Source organism: Rhipicephalus microplus, chromosome 9, assembly GCF_043290135.1.
Source record: "Rhipicephalus microplus isolate Deutch F79 chromosome 9, USDA_Rmic, whole genome shotgun sequence".
NCBI lineage: Eukaryota > Metazoa > Arthropoda > Arachnida > Ixodida > Ixodidae > Rhipicephalus > Rhipicephalus microplus.
In genome coordinates, this window is record NC_134708.1 from 54822839 (window position 1) to 54838395 (window position 15557).

Sequence of the window (15557 nt, forward strand, 5' to 3'; positions counted from 1 at the left end):
AATAGTGACATAAATAATGGTCTACACTGAGACATCGCATATATGAATTTACAGTAACTAAATTCATTTTGCCTGATGAGTAATGTGATGGATTACTTCAAGCGAGTAAACCGATGGAAACTTTGATTTAGAGCTTACTTCGCTCAAACTCTCACATGGTGCCACGTCCGCTTCTGTTGTAGCATAAAAATACCTATCAGGAAAAGAAGAAGCAATAAGAGACAATTCGATTAGAGGGCCAAAATTCAAGCGTTCTAAGATGAACAACTATTTTTAAGATATAAATGTATATGTGAATAAGTGCACACGTGTTGTGCAGGAATTGTGTTAAAGCAACTTAAATCAAACCTAATTACTTTTCAAAAGTTAAGGCAATGTATAATGGTTAATGTCATGATAACAGCGCTTGCCGGAGTTGGTTGGTGGCACACCTTGTGGGGCATTTCTAGCCAAGCGCACTGACAAAGACGCAGGAAGGAAGCGCACTGACAAAGACCCAATTGACCTCTATACCATCAACTACACTTCCTTGTCCAACGACGCGTCATTTTTCTTTGTCTCCTTGTTTGTGCGTATGGTTCGAAACACTCCCCACGAGTCCTTTAGGCCAGCTGCAATATGTAAGGTAATTCATTACACCTACAAAAGCTTCCCAAAAGTAGTTAGTAACGTATTTTACAAGCTTTTTATGAAAAGTTTTGCTATCTCCGATTATACCCTACCTTATTTACGCAATGGGCTATGTTTCGTTTCTGAGCATGCCTACTTGCGTTTTCATGACGTCATGAAGCATAAGGCGCGAGTCACATGGTAGCAGGAGACAGCATGGTTTCCGCTTAACAAGACTCACGCTACTCCGCGCTGTATTCAACCGCCCGCTCACCAAATATGTTGAGAATAGATGAGCACAAATAGAGACAGCGACGCACTGCAGGTAACGATGGAAACAAGGCGACGTGAAATACTGCGACCGGGACGTACAGGATGCTGGGAGGTGGGTGCAAATGCCGCCTTTGTGGGTAGACGCAATGCGAGCTCGTCACTGACTCTAACAGAAAAATATACTAGGGGAGATCGTGTTACTAGAGACTGCTACACATGCCTTCGGCGACGTCTATAAGGGTGTTACGCAAAGAAGGGAACCTCTTGTTCGAGGCGGACGATCCTGAACACCTTGAGGTCGTTACGAAACAGTCGTACGCCGAAAGTACAAAGTAAGTATATGTGAATAGGTGGCAGGCCATTGAATGACACGTGTTCCTGGAATGGTTACGATGTCTCGCACCGGCCGCCTCGTAAATACAACTAAGAGACCTTAATTCGAGGTAGGTTAGGTCAAACTCCATTGCTAATTGGGCCATGATACCAGGTTACCTTTTTTTTGTTAGTAAAGCTTCTATTGTCGAAGGAGGAGTCTTGAAAATAGAAACAGGAAAACTAAGCAAAAGACGTCGACCAGAAAAAGGTCAAGTCGTAAAAGAGCGTGAGCGAAGACGCCCGGCTACGTTGTCTCGAGGTTGCCGCATTCAGCTTTTCTCTGACGTCATCAATTTCCACTGTGTGCGCGTGCGTCATAGTACACCCCTTGCCCTCAAAGCCATCAACCTGCAGGCAGCTACAGCAATTTTTGTTTCACTGGCCTAATTAGGTCACATGCCGTGAAGAACTTTTTGTAGATATTCCCGTCCCAATGAGGACTCCGATTTCGAACTAGAGAAAATCTCTTTAATAGGGGCACGCTCATGATGTTGATATAGGTAGTGTTAGCGGGGCAGACATGACCGGCAATTTATCCACACGAGCTTCGCTTTCGATATTACGTTTACCGATGTGTCACACGCCAGTACCCGGTGCATTAGTTACAAAAGAGGCTCCCTTGCAAACCATTCGTGCATATTCTGGAAGCAAAAAAAAAAACGTTTTATTGCGCAAGTAAGAAATCCGTCTTTTTTTTTTCAACCCAGCTGCTCTTTGACGTAGTTTTCGTGTCCGCGGATTATCGTAGATAGTCGTAGCATTTTTACGGAAAGCGTGGGTAAATCCCGCTATCTATGCCACTCCTCCAACCTCGTATTATTCCGACTACTCAGTATGCTAAACGGCGCCAAGAGCAACACTGATTACGTGAGATATCGATGTTGAAAAGTTTTGACACCTTGGTCGAGAAAGCTAATTATATGCTAGCAGACTAATGAGTAGACTCGCTCGGATTCACTGACACTCAGACTCGAGCCCTGTGTTTCAGTCCGAGAGAGTCTGGTAGAAGAAAATTTTGGTGAGTCAGTGTCAGAGTGTGTCCAAAGAGCAAGAAGTATTTATCGAGCCTGAGTGAGCTTCACAGGTTTTTCTGTCCTATGCTCACTGCTCCCACAGCTTACACCCACTACTGCTTCCGTCACTCCCCGCACTTCAGTGACCCACTTTATGACACGTCAGTCCCACTTCACTTCTACTTCATTCCACTTGATTCAACCCCACTGCACGCCACCACCAGTTTCATTAGTGTCCGCCCAACGGGACCAGCTGAATTTTCCATCCATGGTGTGCACGAGGTTCCTCCTCTAAAACTGAAAGCGCTAGCGGGGCTATTGGTTGTTACCTCACGGGTTTTTTTTTTTTTTAGGCCACAGGCACTCACGCGGTGCAGGGAGGTTCCTCTACCCCCAATCTCCTAAGGGGCGGGGGGGGGCGCAAGGTCTGCCTATACGTTCGCTCAAGAGGTTCTGTCCCATGATTGAAAAAATTACACTTATAACCACCCATCATGCCGAAGGTAATGGTGGTCAGTAGTGTCTAGTATTGCATCCCGAAAAACTGTTGTTGTAAGTCAGGAACCGAAGGCAAACCATGTCACGAATGTAACATCGCTACACTTTCGTCGTTTTTTATCCGTTGTTAGACACAATTAATTTGAGAACAAACAATAATGCATGGCACCTCTAAAAAACACCACGTATTACGTGACGCCAAACAGGCAAAAAGGTGTTCCACACTCGCTGTAAAAGCAGCAGATGACACTAACTCACACTCCCTCGATTAAGTGAACATGGTATATAGCGTAGGACCCCCCTCGTAGCACAGTGGTAGAGCATTGGACGCCTTATTTGAAGGTTGCCGGTTCTCATCATACTGCAGCAAGTTATCTTTTGGTCACTTCTCTTTCTTTACATTTACATTACAATTACTTGTTACATCCCCTATGCTTCCCTGGGATTATTACTTGTTAGTTCTCATTATTATTGTGTCTAACAAAGGAAACGAGTCCTTAAGTGAACACTTCACGTTTTTTTTTTTTCAGTGTGAAGCTTGTCCTCTGGTGTCCAACACCAGGAAAGGTTCCCCCCCCCCCCACTAATTGGAAACCCTGACCACATCTATGTCCACTTCATTGCATTATTGCCCAATAGAGAAGCAGCAGACGATAGCTTGAAGTTTCATGCTGGAGAAGTGTATGCCAATACCATTCTCACTCTGTAGAGCGGAGTTGACTCGGCGCGGTAGAATCGAAGGGCTGACGCGGCAGTTTCCATTAAGATGGAAAATTCGCAGGGTCCATGGCTCACCAGTACGAGAATTACTTCAAGAGTACCTACCGGTCGCTCCTGGTTGGTCGTGCTTTGGACTCGCTGAGCCGCCATTCGCTGTCCAGTAAGAACGTCACGCTGACCACTGGCGCTGCTCTGGCTCGCGCTCTGCAAAGCCGCTCGCTGGAGCTGAGCGAGCTGGCTCTGATCGTGGCCGACGACGCGGACATCCTCTTCACCGGCGCCGCAATGGATGCGGACGTCGTAGGGTTCGTACGCATGCCCCATACTGTGGGAGATGTTTATGGTTGAAGTACATTGGAACACGTGATGTGTTCTATGAACAAATTAACCTCAGATAGACTAGGACATCTTTTCGACCACGGATGGCTTGCACTGACGTCACTGAGCCCGCCGTGTTGGTGCACCACATGGCACATAAAGACGCGATGTTTTCTATGAACACATTAACCTTTGATAGACTAGGTTATCTTTTCGACCACGGATGGCTTGCACTGACGTCACCGAACCCACCGCGTTGGTGCACCACATGGCACATACAAGGTTATGAACATCCCGTGTCAACGTTATCATAACATGACTTGCTAGTTCGCTTGTTATCGACGCTCAGATGCCAATGAAATTCTGGCCTCGTCGTTATGTGATTGAAGCAATTTAAAACGACGTGATAATTCTATCTTTGCTTCATCAAGGCCCCCATGTTTATGAACCAGTGCATTATGATGCTGCGACTGTCATCACGTGTGAGCAACTCATACAAGAAAAATCCTGACGACCGTTGTAACGGCTTGCACACATGCTACAAACATCCCGAATTGTTGTATTGCCGTCTTACTATATTGGTAGGCTACATCACGTAGACTAGACTAAAGAGAAACCAGCAGATGCCATCGAAATTTGTGACGTCACGGTGGGCTGTTGCTAGAGCAAGACAATGTTTTCGTCAACTGTCTTTTCTTCGTGTGCTTTCCGTGGCTAATCAAACTTGTCCTCGTCGTAAAAGCCATGCAGTTGATGCTGTACCGGTAACAGTTTTTCCGCTCTAATGCACTAGAATCTTCTGCCACTGAATGGAGGATCCCCTTCGTTTCTCTGAATTGCTTCAAAATGTTTTCATACACACTTGTTCCTGAGCTATTCCTTGGACGACCTATAATCCCCAACTCGCGGCAGCTGCATTTTTGATGGAGGTGAAAATACTGTGGGTTCATGTGCTCAAATGTGCGTGCACAATAAAGAACCCCAGGTGGTTGAAATTTTCCAAACTCTCCACTACGCCGTCTCTCGTAATCATATGCTGGTTTTGAGACATCAAACCAAACATATCAATCAAATAAAATCTCAGAATTATATACGCATGGATAGCTCCGCAGTAGAAACATGAAGCTTTACGAGAATCCGCCAAGGACCAGCACGGTAATACAGTTATAGAAAGGAACAAATGAAAAACCCCAAAAAGCTTCTCTTTCAAGTGCCCTAAACATTACACCGCAGGATCAACATGCCTTAAGCACCAAGGTTTCAATATTTTATATCTTTTAGGTGAACGTATTTCAAAGTCCGTGCAGGTGACCCTGTTTACGTGAATGCTCTTAGAGACTCACTGTTTCTTCATTATTTGTCAAAAAATTCTGATGGCCATTACATGTTAGAAACAGTATCATCCAGTTGGTTCTATTCCGCTAGTGTGAACGGGAATAAACAACACTTTAACGTATTTATTTATTTATTTATTTATTTATTTATTCCCATCGCAGATCGTCGCTGTCATCCGCAACTCCGAGCTCATTAAAGATAGTAGCTTTCACAAAGCCTGGTTGGACAGTGCCACAGCGAAGACAAAGGGTAAGGTCATTCTATTATGTTCTGGCATGTCATATGCCATGAAGAACTAGAGTAATATGACGGTGGCTTAACGTCACGGGAAACTCATTGTATTTACGCCAATACAACGCGCCCCCTGACACGCACTGAATTTGCGCACCCCAAAAGCAAAAACAGCTAAAAGCAAAATGCTAACAAGCACCCGTTTACCTTGCCAAAAAATAAATATAAAGTAACAAACTGTGCACCCAGCTTCTAACCTACATGCGCTTTCTACAAATGAAAAAAAAAAAGGATATGTGCGAACATTTTGCTTATTTGCCCGCTCATCTTCAAGTAAGTGGTTCTTGAATGAGAGGAAACAGGAGCTAATTTGTGTCTACCTTGTAGGCGACACGCCTAAGCTTCTTGTAGGGGATGGCGTAAGGGGATAAAAAAGAAAAGTAGAAAGATATATATTACAAAGCACTCGCCACACACCAGGGAAGAAAGAGGAGAGAACAGATAGGAAAGATGGGGACACGGTCGAAGGAGTCCGAGCACGGGGCACCGATCGGCGAGAGCTGCACGGCGTCACGAGATCGCGGATGGTGGGCCGATCGGTGAGAGCTGCGCTGGCCTCTGAGATCGTGGACAGCACAACCGTTCGGCTTGAAATCAACCGAGAGACTCAGTGGCGCGAGCCGGGTTATACGGCCGGCGCCTGCCTGGCGGCTGTTTGGGAGAGGTTGTAAATAAGGTTTGGACGCTTGGGAGAGGAAAGTTGGACTCATTAGAGAGGATATGGGGGAGGGTGTCACTGCTTTCTCGATATCAAGGGACTTTAGTGGACCGTAGTGGACCATAGGGTACTACGGTACCTTGATGCGTGTTTCCTTCCATTCAGGGTGACGACATCTGTGGTGTCTACTGCGTCGCAGCTGCCATACTTTGCCTCACGGTGTCTTGCTGGCTTCACCGTGCTCCCGGCACCGGCGTCTCGCCTCCGCTTCTCTCTCCCGTTGATATGTGTCTTTACTCGCTACTCGCGACTGGCGTTTCTCTACCGCTTTGTGGGCTCGTACCATGGAGGAAGAAAAATTAAAGGAGAGAGCATTACGTCGCGCTAGTGAAGCCCACCGTGTCGGCCCGACACGTGATCAAAACGTCATGGTGTGTGGTATGTTTCAGTACTCTCGGTGTAGTTCCGTTTTCGAACCTCTTACGTGAGCCGGTCCGCCTTCGCCGTACAAGCGCGTTTTGACAAGGGCTACGGGGTGCCATACCCCGAAGTCTCGGGAAGTACCGTTCCTTGCGTGATCCTGACGTGAAAGGTGACGTGTTGGGCCGACGCTGCTGGCTTCAAACCAGATTCGCTTGCTAAGACTGGCTGCGTGAGGTCATGATCCCTATTTTCTTTTTTCTTTCCTTCATGGCCCGTGCAGACGAAAATAGCCCGTCGGCGCTGGCGTTTCCAGGCAACCAAGTGCTGTCATTCAAAACGAGCACACTGCTCGGCTTATCTGCATCAAACGTGAGCAACTACAAGGCGTGACATGCGACGACAGGGCGGTCCCTTAAAGGGACACAAAAGAGAAATGATGACTTGGTTTAGATTTACAAACTGCACTCTGAGAACTCTAATGCCATATCTTTCACCATCATAAGTTTAATATTAGCGTAGATAGTTAAAGGGGCCCTGACACACTTTTTTCAAGTAGCCGCGGAATGAACTCTCTGGAAGAGCTTATTGACTCACAAATTAAACAGCGCAAAAATTTTAAAAATCTGTCCAGTGCGAGTGGAGTTACAAGGATTCGTCGCAAGCTGCAATTGCATTCTTTCTTCTCTCGTCCCGATGAAAGCATTGGAATCTAACCAGGGAGGGATGGCAGGCGCAAAGAAAAACGTCACGTGCACCTTGTGACCTTGAGCAGTTTTTCTTTTTTTTCTTCGAATGCGCTGCTTTTTGGGTGTGATGGCGCGTGCGTGCGTGGACAAGTCAGGGCCTTCCGCGGTAATATCTTTAACGACTGAGCGCGCCATGTTCAAATCAGCCAATGGCTGATAGATGGGCTTACTACGAGTGATTTTTTGGCTTATTCCGTCCGAGCCCCGCCGCGGTGGTCTAGTGGCTAAGGTACTCGGCTGCTGACCCGCAGGTCGGGTTCAAATCCCGACTGCGGCGGCTGCATTTCCGATGGAGGCGGAAATGTCGCAGGCCCTTGTGCTCAGATTTGGGTGCACGTTAAAGAACCCCAGGTGGTGAAAATTTCTGGAGTCCTCCACTACGGCGTCTTTCATAATCATATGGTGGTTTTGGTACGTTAAACCTCACAAATCAATCAATCAATTTTTGGAATTATTCCGTGATTTGTCAAGAGAAGAGAAAGCCATTTTTAGCTGACTTTGCTCATTTATTGCGAATGGCGGGCCCCGTGCTGCACTATAATATTTGGCTCGCGTGTTATCGGGAGCCTCTACTGCCGATCGGCAGTGTTTTCTGACCATACTCAAAAAGTGTTGCAGGGCTCCTTCGAGGTTGAACTTCGAGTTCTTAACTTAGCGCTGAAATCTTCGTGCGTGACATAGAAAAGTTAAAAATGTGTTTTTGCCAAATTTGGTGACATTGGCTGGATGAAATTTTCTAAAACTTCGCTTGCTATAGGTTTATGACACCTACATATGACAATGTATTTCACGTTTATCAACTGTAAGCTAAGTATATCCCAGAAGACGCTATCGAAATATATGACGTCACGATGTCTGTCACGAGGTTTGTCACGGTGTAAGAATCTCATTTTCGCTTGTTTTCTCGCCCCGTATTGTGGTAAGAGTGGTGTTTTAAATATTGTAAATGAGTACTTTACTAATAGGCAAAAACTCGTTTTGCTATCTAGTGTATACCTTTAAAGTTCTCCGCAGTTAGAAGCACGTAAACTGCATACTAACTTTGTGTTACCTTTGTTACCTCAGAGTCTGTGATCTACTACGAAAGTGTGGCTTCTTTATAGCCTCTCTTCAGGAACATTCGCGTGCAACAACGAAGTGACTGTGCATGAAAGACAAGCGTCAGATTTAGGGAAATGCGGCGCGCGTACGAAGTGTGTGCGAGACGACTGAAGCTAGCTTCGGCGCATGCAGCCTGTCTTAATTTTGCGCTTGTCAACTTCGCAATTAACCACAGATTATGGCAGAATGGAACGTTCGTACATCTCGCACGTATAAGGCGACCTGCTTGAGCGTCACATTAGAAAAAATAACGTTTTTTTTTTTCGTTTTTCGTAGGAGGAAGAACCGCCGTTTTCAGCATCATTTGCGATTACTACACCTTTCGGTAAGCTCTGCTGTTTCTTCCTCGTCATCGTTGATTGATTGATAGATTGATTGACTGACTGACTGATTGATTGATTGATTGATTGATTGATTGATTGATTGATTTTTCATTGGTCGATCGAATGATGTGGGTGCTGGAAGAGAAGCCGCACTGAATGGCTCCGCATGTTTATTTATTAGTCCAGAATATTCCAGAGGGCAAATAAGTTTTAGCCAACAAGTGATTCTGCATTTCGGCTTCATTCAAATTCGGTCGCCACTGTCAAATAGTTGCCCAAGACTTCTTCTTCAGCTCGTTTCTTCTTCTCTTTTTTTTCTTTTGTTTAGCAACTGAGAAATTATTATCTCTTTTTGTCCAAGGGTGTAGGCACACGACTACAATTAATAAATGTCGTGAGTTGTGTATGCGGTGTTCACGTAAGCGCAAGTGTTTTTATTTTTATCTCTTCTGGGTAAACAACAATACTTCGTAAGGATGACGTATTCGAGGAATACGATATACTGAAACTAAACTTCATTGCGTGCATTTTCGTGCAAGACAAACGAAGTCGTTTTCAGAGAGGATATGGCTACCGAAACCAATGAAAAGTCCATCTCAGTGGTAAAAGATAGTTATGGTGCCTGGCTACTAACCTGAAGCCCGTAGATTGGTTCCCCGGAAGCGGCGGTCATCTTTCGATGGAGATTAGGTGCCAGAGCTCTGTCCCAGGTACTGTGCAATGTCGGTGCCACGTCAAAGAACCGCAGATGGTCGAAATTGTCAAAGCCCTCGACTACGTCTCGTAATCATATCATGTATTTAGCCTGTAAACCCCCCCCCCCATAATATTATTGTATTAAACTCACAAAACAAAAACCGAAGAGGTTTCACAATTTTACAAAGTATACCATCCAATGAATAAGTTAACGGGGCCGGGGACTGCTGTAGCTTGTGCGATTGCCTGATTTATGTTTACCTTCATCGAAAATACGGCGATGGTGTGTGAACGGGACAGGACAAAAAAAAACACAAATTTAACTATATGTCACAAGCGCAAGCTTGGGTCATTTTGAATGCTATTTTCTAAAAAAAAAAGAAAGTAAGCTTACTTTATACTTTCCTCCAAGGAGGTCATGTCCATTAATCTGAGCTTCAATGACTTTATGTTTGAACTAGTAGTTTTTTGTCAATATCGTGCACTGTACATGTCGTGTACTTCTAGCGACACCTTTTTTTCCGTAAATTAAGAATTTCCTGCGCATGCCCTAACGCCCGAGCAAGTCGGCCTATACTCTCGTCGCTATTAAGTAGACCATTTCCTTTCTTCCTTCCTTTTTTTCATTTCTTTCTTTCTTTTTTGTTCTACTGCTAAACACGTGCAGTAAACTCATAGGAAAGGAATAAGTGTCGTGTCTGCATGCACTGGTGGAGCCGCAGCTCCCTGTGCACATCACTTGCGCGTGCTCATTTGTGTGCATGTGTGTGCTCATTCGCAGTTACATTACGTCGCTGGCGTGTGTGTTTTGGGTGTGACGTCATAATGTAAGCTGGGTCGTTTGCTCATACGACAACCAGTCATGCTATATTAATTATTGCTTAGGCTTAATGTCCCTAAACAATGATATTGTATCGGATCAGTGACCACGGCCGCCAGTTTACCGCTGATGACGTTGACGAATTATTTCGACTGTGCACTTCACAGTTCCGTCACTCTACACCGTATCAACCAAAGACAAATTACCTTGTTGAACGGACAAACAGAACGCTGACCGACATGCTTGCCATGTTCGTTTCCTCCAATTATAAGAACTGGGATGCCGTGTTGCCGTTTATCACTTACGTGTACAACACGGCTAAGCATGAAACAACGGACTTTAGCCCACTTTCCCTCCTGAACGCAAGATTACTGCGGAGCCCCCTGGACACTTTCTTTCCTTTTATTCTGCACAAGGATGATTCCGTATCGAAGACTTCGTGCCTCGTGGAAGAAGCCCGTCGAATAGCACCTCTTCGTACTCTCGCTTCACAACGTCGTTCGAATGAGAGAGGCGACGACCATCACGAACCAGTATCGTTCGAAAAAGACGATTTCGTATTACTCTGGACATCACAATGCAAGCGTGGATTGATCAGAGGCTCCTGTCACAATATTCAGGCCCATTCGTTGTTGTGGACCGTCTCAGCCAACTTACTACGTATACGTAATAGTTCGTCTCCTGTGCAACGGTCAGTGATTGGTCAGAACTCAGCGGACTCATGTTGCTCGCCTGAAACCTGTCTACCCTCCGCGGTAATCCTCACTCACCCTACCGACTTCGCCTGCTACCGGCGAAACGTAACGCACATGCGAAAGGCAGAGCAGAAGAGAAGAAGGAACATCATGCAAGGGCGCTGTTCGCAACAAAAACCATCGTCCATCACCTGTAAATAAAACCATCTCATCCCATATGCTATAACAATATTATTACGAGGGATGCCTTAGTGGAGGGCTTTGGGAGTTTCGACCACCTTGAGTTCAATAACGGGCACCCAAATATAAGCACATGGGCCTTAAGCATTTCCGCGTTCATTGAAAATGCAGCCGTCGCAGCCGGGATTTGATCCCGTGACCTGCGGGTCAGCAACCGAGCACAATAACCACTGGACTACCATGGTGGGTACACAGTATGGCTGGCTAAATAAAGGGAGAAAAAGAAACGCTATTTACATTCTAAAACAAATCTTCTTAACTCTAACCGATTGGGTCGCTCACAAATCTTGGTGGCATGCGAGTACATTAGGAGTGCTCCAGCTGTGCTCCAGGAATGCTCCAGAAGTGCACCAAACTTACATACTGTGAGCACGTAAGTACGGCAGTCAAACCTCTTTACAGAATACTCTAATGCAAGTTCTCGATCAATGAATGCCTTGCCTGCGTGATTCGTTCAGGCTTGGATGCAGCTGCCAAGTCGTCCCTTCGCTTCCCCCAGCGTCTGGTGGACGAGAAGCTGTCGTCGTACTCTTTCCGTGATCGCGACCTCCTCCTGCGCGCCCTGCTTCACCCATCCAAGTCGCGCCGCATCGGTTCCAGCGTCTCGTACCGGCCGCTGGACTACGTGGGACAGTTTGCACTCGAGTTTGTCATATTACGGTAAGCGCACGCCTCAGGGGATAGGCAAAAAATGCGTCATCATTGTTTTTAATTGCGTTGTAACTGTGTTGTTACTGTGTTGTTACTGTGTTGTTACTGTGTAGGAAAAAACGTGAACAGAGCAAAGGCAACAAAAAGAGAAGGAAAGAAAAAAAACGAAGAGAAACAAAAAAGACTGCCTAACTCCGCCCCTCTGTCAGGCATTTTGAGCCCTAAGCTAAGGTGCATTAATATTTGGTGAATTCGCCTCCTCAGGCAAACCATTGTCGGCCACACATTCGATTGTTTTCAATCTTCCGATTACCTGGTCGTGTGTCCCGAAAAAAAAAAAGAAAAAGCTTCGGGATCCTCGGAGCACAGAACCGATAACGCTGCTGAACTTATGAAAAATCAAGGGTATGGCTAATCACGAGTAATTTTCGTACTACATTTTTGGGGAGAACATTTAGCAAAGTCCGGGGGTCGGCTTTTACGCGGGCGAGGATGCCACACGAGTATATACGGTGGCTGTACCGCAGAATTCCATAATTGGTCCTTCGCCTTTCGTATAGTTATTATTGTTAAAGATTCACCTTTGCGCTGACGACACGACCCTATCTAATTCTAACAATTTCGTAACAACGGTAACGAGTAAGCCGGAAGATGTTTCGAAAATATCAGCGTGTTATGAACATAACCTACAGGATAGTCATAACAGGACCAAAGTTTGCCGTCTTCACTTGGCATCAGAGATCGCCGGAACACGTACCCCTCCATTTTCATCAACAATAACTACCTTCTGAAGGTATTATAACACTAAAGAAAACCTAGCAGATCAATTGTTTCACTGAAAACCACATTAAGAAACCGTTAAGTACCTTTAGAGAAAGTTGTCAAAGCCTGTGTAAAATAGCCTGGTTATGAGAACTGCTAGCCTGATGGTACCGAGGGCTATATAGGTACAATTTGTTTAATATATTTTATTAACCATTGACGTAGCCTGGGAGATCGAGTTAAGAGTTGAACCCCCCCCCCCCCCCTCCCCAGTTTTCTGGAGCTATCTCGGAAGTCACTTTTTAAACCTCAGTTATCTCCCTGCAGAGTTGCTTCGCGTTAAAATCATTGAATATTTATGTCACCCGGCCGGACGTCCAACCCGTTTCATGCATACTCAAACAATGCTGTCCTAGTCAGAATACGTAATAGTGACTAGACCGTCGTCCCCAGATATGTTCTAAAAACTCTTTTTTTATTTTTATAAAAAATATGGACGGCATCCTAGGCCCCGTTACAGCAGGCTGTCTTATAAACGTGATAATAAATGATAACGAATAAAACATAAGGAAAATCAAGGGAAACAGTCATAACTAATATGAGCATATAACATCTGTGGCATAGGAGAAATTACTTAAGTCAGAGTCCAACCCACGAAGGGTCACGTGGGTTTCTGCAGATAGAGTCCATAGAGATGTTTCTACATGCAGTTACATGAAACATGACAATGACCAAGGACGTTCGCAAAAAAAAAAGCTTGTCCTGGATTAACTTTCGAGGCATATAAATCGTTGAATAGGCATCTTGGGACAGCTTAGTGTTCTCCCATAGTAGAGTGCATTGTACTCTAAATCGTCGAATATTTTTTTCTAAACACAAACTTTTCTAGGCGGATGCATCCGCATAGAGAGGGGGGCGGGGGAGTCATCTAGAAACAAGCAGCGTTTCTTTTGCTGAAGAAACCTTAAGGACACAACCCACGTGGATGAAAAAAAAAAAGAAAGGACACAGAATTTTCGTCTGTGTGGGTAGCATCCTAACTATTTCTTCACAATGAACCAACTATCCCAACAACACGTTCTCTAGTAAACTACATTCGCTTTCCTTCCGAGACCAGCAAGTTTAGTCAGTATAGTGTGTAAAGTGTGAATTCAGCTGGATATCTGAAGAATACTGCACGTTGATATGTGGGGCCTGAGTGCCCTAATCAAGCTGCGCAGCCTATTGCTATTGTATTGAAAAATATCTAAAAATCCGAGCGAGCAGCCACCCCCTCTTACCCCACCCCCTACGGACGCCCACGACTATGACTTTCCGTGATCAGGTACGACGGCGACAATGGCAATTTCTGACCAGGACCTCGCATGCTAGCACTGGTTAACGCTAATTAATGTCGGTCAGGTTGTCAGATTTCTGTATGTGGTTAGCGTCTTCTAATACTGGCCGAAGGATGCAACGGCTACCCACCTGTTAGCCTACTTCTAATTATATCTGTTATATGCTTTTATTACAGCCGCTTTGTCTGAATTTAATAGTAATCCAAACAATGAGTCATCTACACGACAATGCGGAAACCTGCGGCCCGTGGGGCAGTTTTAAGCGGTCCCCGCCACGATATCAAAATGCTACCCCCCCTTTCCCCTATGCTGTCCTTCCCTTATTACTTCCTATGTGAAGACCAACATAGCAGTTTTGATCTCAAATGGTATTTTCACTTTCGAAAGATGTTCGTAATTTGCAACTCTGTGGTAGTCATGCGGGAAATGAACACGCTTTTTATTCCATTTTTGGACATAAAAGCCATTCACTGATTTTTTTTTTTCTTTCGCGCCTGCCAAGCGCCCCCGCCCACCCTCACCCCTTAATTTCGCATCCGAATCCTGCTGGGTCGGCTTCCCTTAAAACATGGACCTCCGCTCCAAAACATAGCCGAATCGGGACTACGCAGAAGTGTGGCAGCTTGGGCTAGTTGGTATGGCATGACGATAGTTATAGCGCGAGAACAAAACGACGACACAGAGACAAGAAGGACACGTGTCTTTCGTGTCCTTCTTGTCTCTGTGTCGTCGTTTTGTTCTCGCGATATAACTATCGTCGGGACTACGCAATTTGTCTTTTCTCGGACGCGCGCCACGCGTTTGATATCGCGTCGGCTCTGCTAGATGGCGCGGCACGTCCACAGAGGAAAACTCCGCTCCACAACACACACAGAACGACGAATAAGGGACAAGAAGAAAGACGAATGCGAAAAATACACCTTTTTTACTCGATCATTTCTTAAAGTGTAAATATGGCACGGTGAAAAATTGACTTTGTCGGGTCACGTCGTGAGAAATAAAGACAAACATATGGTCAACAAGGACATCGGAATGGATGTGATAAGATGGGAAGCGTGACCGTAGGAGAGGAAGGGTTCGATGGATGTAGTGACATAATTGAGAAAGTGTGATGTTTCATATGTAATAAATTCGTTTGCTGGTTATCAGCGGGAAAGACATTCGTCCTGCAGTGATTATAAAAGTGGCTCATCACGAGGATGATCGTTATGATGATGATGAAGAAGACCCACTGATCATAGATGATGTGTTTCGGATGTTGGATTGTCACGTAATTGTTACAGCGAGCCAATTGTTATCCCATCAAACCGAATATTCTTTTAAGAAAACATATATTCGAAAAATGGGTCGATGGCTCGTAGCAGCGCCGGCTTCTTTTCTGGCACGCGGGTGTATGGTAAGAATGGGAACGCCCTGAGTATAAATAACAAAAGCGTTACAGCAAGAACTGAACACTCCCCGTGAATGTCTTCGTACGTCACTAGCCAACAAAAAATTTACCAAAGTCTCACTTCATGGATTGATATGAGGGGTTTAACGTCCCAAAACCACGATATGATTATGAGAGACGCCGTAGTAGAGAGCTCCGAAAATTTCGACCACCCGGGGTTCTTTAACGTGCACCCAAATCTGACCACACGGGCCTACAGTATTTTCGCCTCCATCGGTAAGTG

At 45.3% G+C, this 15557-nt stretch overlaps 1 protein-coding gene and 1 long non-coding RNA gene across 2 annotated transcripts in view; both read left to right on the plus strand.

The window, feature by feature from the left end:
• The window catches only part of LOC142771806 (uncharacterized), a 578925-nt gene that overhangs the window by 507796 nt on the left and 55572 nt on the right, over positions 1 to 15557 (plus strand). The gene's annotated exons all lie outside the window — the stretch shown is intronic.
• LOC119165057 (uncharacterized) overlaps positions 1 to 15557 on the plus strand; it is a 53492-nt gene that overhangs the window by 28974 nt on the left and 8961 nt on the right. The window contains exons 4-7 of the mRNA XM_075873677.1: positions 3550 to 3793; positions 5303 to 5390; positions 8637 to 8685; positions 11593 to 11794. Coding sequence (XP_075729792.1) covers positions 3550 to 3793; positions 5303 to 5390; positions 8637 to 8685; positions 11593 to 11794 — 583 coding nt within the window. The remainder of the gene's footprint in view (positions 1 to 3549; positions 3794 to 5302; positions 5391 to 8636; positions 8686 to 11592; positions 11795 to 15557) is intronic.